Below are 10512 nucleotides of genomic sequence, written 5' to 3' on the forward strand. Positions count from 1 at the left end.
TGCATAAATTTGATTAAGATTTTAATCAACCTAATTCACCCCCCCTCTTAGGTTGTCTTTGGGCCTTACACGCACACATGCACGTTTTCTTACATTTTCACACTTGCACTCATATTTGAGTCTTCATTTGCATCATTCGCGACCTCTATGGGGACTTTCCTTATTGGCCACCACAACTCATGTGGTTGGGACCAAAAAGCCTCGTAAGAGACATTTTAGATTTAGGATTGCATTTCTTTTTCATATCCATTAGTCATATCCAACATGCAACGCATATTTTGGGTGGAAGAATTAGGAAACGTGGGGCTAAATCGCGCAACTAGCTTTGGCTAGGGTAAGGGAGTGCTTTAGGCTTTGCCTTTGCCTTCTCCCTTATCAAATGTGACCCCCGATCCCTTTCTTTGGTTACGTAGATCTAAAAGTTCTTAAAAAGGGGTTTGTTTACTTTGCTTTTCAAAAAATTCATTTTTGGGTGACTTGGTACACCCTAACTCTATACCAAGTGGCGACTCCATTTTCCATGCAAAAAACCCTTTTTGAACTCTGTTTGGCCAAATCGTCGCATTTTCATGTCTCACGGCCTTTTATTTTCATTTTCACACACATTCACATACATATTCCACACACTACTTTCACACATTTCAAAAAGTGGGGCGCGACAGTTGGCGACTCCACTGGGGAAACCCTAAACGTGCACCGTTAGCATTTAGTAGACACCAAAATTTTAGTGTAATTTCTTTTTTTTTTTTTTTTTTTGGCAAAAAAACCCCGTACACGGGGGTGGGGGGATGCCAGCCCCAACTATTATTGATGAAACGAAAGTTTAAACAAAGAAAGGGAGTCACCTCCCCATTGCAAAGACTATGCGTACAAGAAGCCTATCTTAACCCTCCTCGCGTACCCAACGAACCCCAGGCACACTACGTGAGTCAAGCACAACAGAGGCCCGGACGATTGCCGGCAACTGATGAAAGTGGTCGTATTCCCGTACGCCTATAGCTCCAATATCTGCTAGCCTATCTGCCACCGAGTTAGCCTCACGGAAAACATGCGCAATGGTGGCCGAGAAACCCTCCAGAAGTCTTCTAATCTTCCTCAAGCAATTACAGAAAGGCCACTTTGCAATGACCCCAGAGATAATCAACTGCACCAAGGTTTTAGAATCCACTTCTACCAACGACGGGCGAATGCCCCGTTGGGAACACAACTGCAAACCAAAAAGTAAAGCCAGGCCTTCTGCCTCCAAAACATCATAGTCCCCAAATTCTTTGTAAAAAGCAAAAATCATTTTTCCTTGATAATCCCGCACCAAGCCTCCACCCGTGGCCCTACCAAGGTTGACGCTGGCGTCTGAGTTGAATTTCAGCAAACCAAAAGGCGGCTTCTCCCACATAATCGCCCTAGGGGTCCTCTGCCGCAGAGGGGCAGTGACCCAACGCAGCAAGTCGCAATCGGCATCCCCCTTGAAATGCGACCGACGGAGCAAATTAGCCCGCCAAAGCTGCTCGAAGAAAAAATCTATCTCTCGAATTACTTTGTCCACCCCCCACCGGACACCTTTGAATCGCTCCTGGTTCCTTGTAGACCAAAGAAACCAGCACACTACCACTGGAATAAACGTCCGAATATGGTCTTTCGAAGGGGCTGCTGCCGTCCGATACCAAGAAATAAAAACGGACGCCATGTCCGAGCAATTGCCCAATCGAAACCCAAAACGGGAAGACACTTTCCGCCACACTTCCGAGGCAACTGGTCCATTAACAAAGACATGCAAAAGGGCCTCCTCCTCCTGGTAACAGCACCCACATCTAGATGGACAAGACAAACCCCTCGACCGCAAAGTCAAATCCAAAGGTAAGAAATTGCGCACCAATCTCCAAGCAAGAAACGACATTTTTGTTGGCAACACCGAAGAAATGAGCCAACCAAAGAATGTTGCCTCTTTTGCCGGAGCACCTCCCATGCTGTCTTAACCGAGAAGCAGCCGGACGGCGAGGGCAGCCAAACCATCCTATCTTTCTGAGATAAGTCGAAAGGCGTATCCTTGATAGCTTGGATGACAAAACTCGGAACCCACTGAGCGAGACGCAACTCGTCCCAACCATCCTTAGTTATAAATTTCGAGACCAGGAAATGAGGACGCTCAGGATGAACCACCACACTCTCCAACAGCTCATGAAGAACCCAACTATCTTTCCAAAAATCCACCAAACCTTCCCCTAAGCACCACCTAATGTTCGGCTCGACCATGGGACGGATCGCCTGAAGACGCCTCCAAATAGCCGTAGACCGCACTGCTGTCGCTTCCGATGGATGGCTACCGTTGATGTATTTAGCGTGCATGAATTCAGCCCAAAAGGAATTTCCAAGCCTGAAGCGCCACCATAATTTTGCAGAGAAAGCTCGTGCCATGTCCTTGAACGACCGGAAACCCAGACCCCCTTCATCGAACGGGAAGCACAATTTATCCCAGGAAGACCAATGAATGCGCCGCTCCCCATTTTGGTCCCATAGAAAGGAATTACAAAGAATGCCCAACCTGGTGAGCACTGCCTTGGGAGGATCCAACACCTGAAGTAAATACATGGGCAACGAAGCAAGGATATGCCGTACTAAAACGAGCTTACCCCCAAACGAGAGCAACTTATTACTCCAATGTTGAAGGCGGGTCCGCATTTTGGAAACAATGCCATCGAACAAGATACCACGACACCGGCCTTTATAAATAGGAGCACCCAAATAAATGAAAGGGAAAGTGTGCCTGTTAAAACCCAGGACCCTATTTACCATCTGTTCCTGCCCCGAAGAAACCCAAGATGGCAAGAAAAAGGAACTCTTGGTGACATTTACTCTCTGTCCTGATGCATCTTGATAATCCGAAAGAAAAGCCTTGAGAGCAGACAAGCAGTCCTCAGAACACCTCGTGAAAATAAGCATGTCGTCGGCAAAGGCAAGGTAAGGCACCGCTGTCCCTGCCGAAACAAAACGCCCGCCTGGCTGACTATCCAGTAGCTGGTGCAGCCCGCGCCCTAAAAATTTGGCAACTAACAAAAAAGGCCAGGAGAAACCGGGTCACCCTGCCGAACACCCCTGGAAGATTTAAAAAATCCAGACGGCTCACCATTTACCAAAACAGAAAACCAATTATTGGACACCAGGCGAAAGATAATGTCTACCACAAATTCAGCAAACCCAAACTTCCGTAGCATAAACAAAAGAAAAGGCCATTCGACCCTGTCATATGCCTTTTCCATATCCAACTTTAGCATAAGATTCGGGTGCCTCAACCTCCTATCTAGATCTGCCACCAGCTCCTGCGTAAGAAGAATGTTGTCCGTAATCCCCCGACCTGGGACAAACCCTGTCTGCCACGGTGATATTAAGGCAGGGAGAACCTGACCCAACCGATCCGAGACGAGCTTAGAAATAATTTTCGAGCAGACGTTGCAAAGACTTATTGGCCGAAAATCCTTCCATTGCCCAGCTCCCGTAACCTTAGGCAGTAAAATGATAGAAGTGCTAGTGAAACTCCTAGGCAGCTGCATACCCTGGAAAAAAGCCTGGACCGCCTCCAATAAATCAGACTTAATAATATCCCAACAAACTTGATAAAAGCCTGCCCCAAACCCATCCGGGCCCGGAGCACTGTCTGCTTCCAATGCAAAAACCACCCTCTTTAGTTCTTCCAGTTAAGGTAAGGCACCCAACATGGCATTATCCGCCGAGGTTAATTGGGGGAGTGAAAAAGGAAGGCCTGGAGAGCGACAGCCGTGGTGGTCCGAAGCGAACAAGGAAGAGAAGAACTCCACTGCTGACCGCCTAATATCATGTATATCCTCCAACCATGCTCCAGACTGCTCCTTAATACGGGCCACAAAATTAAAACTTCGGCGCTGACGGCATCGAGAATGGAAGTACGCCGAATTAGCATCCCCAACCTGCAACCATTTGATGCCCGCCTTCTGCCTCCAATACTCACACTCCACCGCCAAAGTCCTTGCATATCTCGATTTTGCCTCCTCCAGCGCTGCTCGAGAAACTGAATCCCTCTCATTGTCAAACCGTTCTTCTTTTTGTTTCATAACAGCCTCAGCCTCCTTCACTTTGTTAAAAATATTACCAAAGACCTGTACGTTCCATGCTTGCAGACAACATTTTACTGCCCGTAATTTATTATGAAATTTTGGCATACCCACCCCCTCCATGGGCATCGCCCAGCCCTGGCGGACCACATCCATAAAACCTGTATGTCGCTGCCATACATTTAAAAATTTAAAAGAACTCTTCCTTTGTCCCGCGCTGTGGGCAGTAATCAATAGCGGAGCATGATCCGAACGACCTCTGGACAAATGCGAAACATGGGAAAACTCGTACCCATCAGCCCAATCCCGATTCATTAAAGCCCTATCCAATCTCTGCCACACCCTACCATTCGTCCAAGTAATTAACGACCCATCAAAAGGCACCTCCACTAAGCCACAGGTGCCAATAGCGGCATTAAATTCCTCCATGTTCCGTGCATTAGCCGGGGAGCCTCCCGCTCGCTCCTCCGCATTGGAAATGACATTGAAATCCCCTGCCAACAACCAAGGCCCCCTACCGGTACCCGCCAATTCCTCCATTGCTGCCCACAGCTCGCGTCGCCCAACCCTTGAACACCGTGCATAAACGGCCGAAAGTTGAATAGAGCACCCGGAAGGAAAATTGATGCACATATGGAGGAGCTGCTCGGCCATTTCCCTGAAACACAATGACATCTCATTGCACCAAAAAACCCATACCTTATTATTCAATGCTGCCGCCGCTTTATCAAACCCTAGAAACCGGCGTACCACCTCAAGCTGTGGCGTATCCGACAAAGGTTCCAGAAGTACCAAAAACCGTATTGCATTAGCTTTGCAAATCTTTTGTAGATATCTTAGAGAATCCTTACGAGAAGCCCCACGTATGTTCCAAACAACAATCTTAACGGGATTTAACATGAGACCGCAGTGAGTAATGATTTTGAGAAAAGATAGAAACCTGATTGGAAGATGATTTAGCTGGCCGACCACCCTTGTGCCTAGCTCCAAGCTGATCTTTACCCGCGGCCTCCTGCTGCTCAAGACGTACAAACTTGACATCCTCCAACGTCCCTCCCGTTGCCGCCGGATCTGAAGATAACCGCTGCTGGAACTCCCTATGGAATTCTTTTAGATGCGCCCACTGCGCTACCTCACCCGGTAGATCCCCTTCCGAGTATTGTCTTCTATGATTCGGCCTAGCTGCTGGAGCATGTGTCGCAGACCGGGACGGAGTGCGCTCAAAATCCTGAAACTCTGTGTCTGATAATGATTGCAGGACAGCAAAGGTATTGGAGGACGGTGCGATCCTTGCAACCTGGCCGCAAACCTCCCCTTCGCAACCCCCAGCCTGCGTTGCTAACAAATGAGAAGAAAGAACCTCCACTGCATTCGTCTCCCTCGAAGATGACGCAGATACATCAGCAGACACATCCACAGCTACCGAGTCTCTCCCAAACGCTACACCACCACGGGTTTCTTCCGAGATTGAATCAACACCAGCGTCTGCTTCCACAAGCGCTAGACCTGGGACATGTTGAAGATGATCCACCGCGTGACTATGCGCCGCCTGACCCATAGCAGCCGTTACTACCTCCGGCTCTGAATGGGCACTCACCTCAGGTTCCATAACCTGTTTACCCGGTATTTCCTGCTGTAGGAGCCCCAATGCAGACCCAGTCTGACCAGTGATAGCCTTAGGCCTGTAAACCGCCGTTGCCTTCTCAGCCTTCCTGCCTAATGTTTTGGGAGGGATAAGATCTGGGTTCTTCCTGAAACATTCCCCAATTTCATGACCAAAGCGAGTGCAGAACCCACAAAATTTCGGCCAGCTCTCATATTCCACCTCCTGCCAGAAACCCTCCTGGTCTTCTCCAATCCGTATACGGTGTGGAGGAGCCACCGATACATCCATCTCAACCAAAACCCGCGCCACAGAAGGGCGCTTAAGCGCTAGTGTCGCAGAGTCACTCTTTAGATATCTTCCCAGCAAACCCGCCAATTTGGCTATGTATATCTTGTTGAACAAAGGCAATGGAAGCGACGGCAAAGATACCCATACAGGCGCAAACGTCGAATCCTGATGGGCTTTAAAATCCATCGTCCACTTTGATAACAGCATCTGTGCACCCTGTACGAACCATGAACGGCGCACGAAAAGCCTTGAAAAGTCCTCCTCAGATGACGGCCTGATGAGGACGTGATTCATATCGAGCAGACCGACATCACACTCTCCCTTGAGACCCAGCGATACGAAAAAATGCCTAATGACTTCCATAGGAGGGCGGCGGAACGGAAATCTGCCAACTAACGCATTTTGGAATGGTGTAGAGAGCAGCTGTAAATCCTTCTGAGATAACCGCAAAGCAGGTTCTCCTCGATACGTTGAACAACACCCCAGATCTGGAATATTCGACTCCAACCGGCACGGGCCAGAGAGCACATCTGCAAAAGACCTGGAAGGGCCTGCGCCACCCCCTGTAACCGGCGGCGGCCACGGAGGACCCTCCATACATCCGGAACCAAAACCCTAGCGAAAGTTACCGTAAAAGGAAACCAGACTAGAGAGAGTTTTCTGATTTGGCTCTGCCCTTGACCACCAATTTTTCAACTCAATTGCTTGTTTGCTTCAATTAATTACCATGCTTTGTTTAGATTGCACTTAATGCATGAATTTAAATTTTAGTGTAATTTCATTTACTATTTAGTTTTTATTTGTCATGTTAGTTTTATTCACTTTTTAGTTTTTAGTTTTTTAGTTTTATCTTTATTTGAAAGTTTTTAGCATAGAATTTCTCGAAAAAGAAAAAAAAGAGAAAAAGAAAAGAAAAAAGATGAAAATGAAAAATGAAGGAAAAAAGATTGAAAAAATGGCAACTTTATTGTTTTTAGTGTGATGTTACTTAAATTGTTGTTTTTTATTACTTAGTTTTATTATTAATTTTGTTAAATTATTTTTTTAAAAAAAAAGGAAAACCCGCACGCGGGTTTTAGACTAATTAAGAGATTCTAAAAAAAAAAAAAAAAAAATTTTACTTGAAAGCTGTGGAAACGCAGCTTGCAAAGAAGAGCAGCACACGCCCATCGGAGGGCCCTAGGATGCCCAGGTAAACCTCCACTCTCATCCTCACCCTTCAGGTGAGGGTTTGAGAGTGGGTGTTTGGGTATAAATAGAACAAAGGAAAGACGCAGCAGGGGGGACGGCTGGGGTTAAATAAGAAACCAGAGAGAGATGACGGCTAGGTTTCTAAAACGCAGCAACGGAAAATAAAAACAGGGAAGAGGGATGGAGAGGAGATAGGAACGGCCGATGGCTGCTGGGTAGAGAGAAAACAAGAAAGGCTAGGGAAAGGAACTGAGGTGAAGAAGAACGAAAAGAAGAAAGCTTCGGTGGGGTTGGAAAGAGTGAAAGAACCAAGGGTGGCGGCTGGAGTTTGAGGAGCTAAGAAAATGTAAGGGGGGCTGTGAGGAAAGGCTAGGGTTTTGAGAGAGATAAAGAACTGAGAGAGGGCAGTGGCGGCTGAGTTAGGGATCAAGAGCAAAAGAAAGAAAAACAGAAAAGCCATGACGGCTGTAGGGGGACGGCTGATGCAACAAAAGGTAGAGCAAAAACAAACGGAGAGAGGGTTCGGTGACGGCTAGAAAGAAAACGAGGGAGAGCGAAGGAAAGTGACGGCGGAGGAAAAAAAGAGGAGAGCATCGAGTGGCGGCTGGAGGTTTTTTGAAAAGGAAAAACACAGCTTTGAGGGAAGGCAGGAAAGCAACGAGAGAAAAGGAAAACGGAGGAGGAGGTCGGCTGCAGAAGGAAAAATGGAGGAGTTCCTCCTCGTAGGGAAAACGGCTTCGCATTTTCTAATCCAAATATGATCCAATCTGCCCATCGAATTCCTTCTCCAACTCCTTCAAAAGCCCTCTTACCACCCCCACCAGTTTGAGCTTGCCCTTTCGCCATAGGCACAACCACAACTCCCCCCTGCCGCCTGCTCATTTTTTCCACAATCCCGCTGTTGCCACTGTCAGCCGCACCTTCCCCTTCCAACAGCTCTTTAGTGGTCCAGTACTGCCATGGCCTCATCCCTACCACCAATCTCCACTGCCTTTTGTCCCAGTCCAGACGACCCAACCTCCATTTCTCCCTGCCCAAGAACCGGAGCCGCCACCACCACTGGAACCAACCGTCATCGTCTGCAGGTTTTCACTAAACAAGAGCTCTGTAAGTCATTTTTTTTTCCTTCAAGGGCAAACACTAGAAATCCCAACCCCAAGCATGCTTTTGTGGATCGATTATTGCCATTTTTCTGTGATTGTCCACGATGGTTGAACACATATGCTTTATGTGCTGATTGAGTTTGTTGAGGCCAAAGCATCAGATTTTGTCGAAAGTTTCTGCCAAGAGGATTGCGTTCCTTTTTTTTTTTTTTTTTAAACTTGTTTGGATATTGATTTTCTGTATTTTGTTGCTCCGAATCTAAGCTTGATGTTTGTTTGAAGTTTTAGCAGTGTTTGGATGGAAAATTACATTGAATAAGCGCATCAATGGTAGAAAATCGAATCTGAAAAATTGCAGAATTTTGTCATTTGATGCTTGTATGGTCTTCCGTCTGAATTTTCTGGTGCTTAAACATGAGAATTTTATGGTAAAAATGAGGAGAACATTTGGTGATTTTGTTGTTTGGCTCAAACTGAATTGGGTTGAGATGTTAATGGTGCATTGGGATTGCGTCCGAGAGTTGCAGAAGCTCCTGCGAGGAAGAGAGTTTCGACTAAGCTGCATAAAATTTTTGGAAAATGCATACTTTTGGCCCCTCTCTACCCCAAACTTCCTTTGTTGCTTGTTTAACCGTGTGTTCCTGATGAATATAATAAATGTTGGGTTGCAAGTTTCCTGGGTTCTTGATAAGCTGCATTCATTCGCATGCTTTACTGCTTCTTTGCTGCATTATTAAGTCCCGCTGTTTTGGTTGGAAGGGGATAGATGATTGTGTTTGGGTAATGGTAATAAGGATAGGATGAAGTTACAGCATTTGGGATTCGATTGATGATGTAGTAGGATCCGTTTAAGTTACTTCATATAGGCCTCTTAGTTGAGTGATGAAGTTTCATTTAAGAAACTCACAAAGCTGGTTTTTCTTTTGCTGCCGCAGCATATGCTTTCCATTTGGTTGTTCAGTTGATCTTTAATGGTTTGTTGTTTATGATTGGGTTGTGGTAATCAAAATGTCTAGTTGATAAGGGGTGTTGAGAGTTGGTTTTAGCTGGTTTTTTATTGTTGCTTGAACTGTGTTATAGAATTTCAGAAAGCTCCAGGACTTGCGAAGGTTTTTGTTGCAGAAACCATCTTCGTAGCTTTTGCGTGAATGTTGCATGGAAAATCTTCTAAAAATTGTACTTTAACCCCCCAAGTCTCCCCTCGTTCTACTATGACCCAACCAATTGAATGATCTCCTCAATTTGGTCCTTGGTAGTTTTAATTCTACAACTTCATTGCTTGTTTGCTTTAATTAATTACCATGCTTTGTTTAGATTGCACTTAATGCATGAGTTTAAGAACTTTGCGTCCAAGCGAGCTTGTGTTTACCTATTCTCTTTAATTTTCCCAAATAAATTGGTACCTTGACCTTTTCTTTTATTTTGGAGGATAAATAAGTGATTTCACTCCATTTAGGGCATCAACTCAATGGAGGTATAACTTCTTTTATCTTTTTTGTCTCTCCCCTATGTGATCCAACGTGCTAAGTGAGAATTGCATGTCTAATTTGCTTCCCTTGCCTTTCCTTAATTCCTTTAATTTATTTCATTTTACTTTTGCTTTTTATTTAAGTTATTCTTTATGGGGTATGTGTACACCTCTTGGCTTGTAATAGATAGGGCTTGGGGAGCATTTTTGTCCATTTTTCCCCTTCCCCTTTTGTTTTAGTTAGCAAATGTAATAGGTTCATTAGATTGATTGCTTGCTTTCATTGCTACGTGTTAATTTGCTTTATTAGGCTCTTGCATTTAGTCGAGCATGCTAAGTGTTATGTGCTACGTGTTTATAGGTGATTGGCATGTCTACTTGCTTTCTATAGTCATAGATGAATGTGATGGATGAATGCACGTCACCACACTAGTCCAACGCTAGTTGTGGCTCATTGTCCCGTTCTCCACTAGTCCAACGCTAGTAGGAATTCATAGATATGGCTAGTCCAATGCTAGACCCTTAGGGATTTCCCTCGCTAGTTCATACTTGCATGTTTCACTACATTTCATGCATTTTTCTTAGTTTTCTAGCATTTGGCATGCTCCTCCAATCCTTTCCCCTTCATTTTAGGCTTTTGCATCTCCATGCTAGTTATAGGGTACATTTGCCTGAGAGTCCCCTTTCGATAAGGGAAACGAGCGAGTGTGGCTACAAAATAGCCTTAGCACGCTAGTTCTTCCTTCTAATCAAAGGAAAAATTAAAGTCATGAA

General features: G+C 45.5%; 1 protein-coding gene across 1 annotated transcript; it reads right to left on the bottom strand.

Moving 5' to 3' along the window:
* Nucleotides 1-3689: 3689 nt before the first annotated feature.
* LOC140006905 (uncharacterized) lies at nt 3690-6573 on the bottom strand. The gene is made up of 2 exons (XM_072049578.1): nt 5023-6573; nt 3690-4964 (listed from the first exon to the last, which is right to left on the bottom strand). Exons 1-2 carry the CDS (start codon nt 6571-6573, stop codon nt 3690-3692), a joined length of 2826 nt encoding a protein of 941 aa, XP_071905679.1.
* Between the last annotated feature and the right edge of the window lie 3939 nt (nt 6574-10512).

Source organism: Coffea arabica, chromosome 5e (genome assembly GCF_036785885.1).
Source record: "Coffea arabica cultivar ET-39 chromosome 5e, Coffea Arabica ET-39 HiFi, whole genome shotgun sequence".
Lineage (NCBI taxonomy): Eukaryota > Viridiplantae > Streptophyta > Magnoliopsida > Gentianales > Rubiaceae > Coffea > Coffea arabica.

Coding starts and splice junctions, on each gene's coding strand:
- LOC140006905 (XM_072049578.1), bottom strand. CDS start 6,573: ATGGAGGGTCCTCCGTGGCCGCCGCCGGTTACAGGGGGTGGCGCAGGC. Junction 4,965..5,022: donor CTAAATCATCTTCCAATCAG/GTTTCTATCTTT, acceptor AATCCCGTTAAG/ATTGTTGTTTGGAACATACG.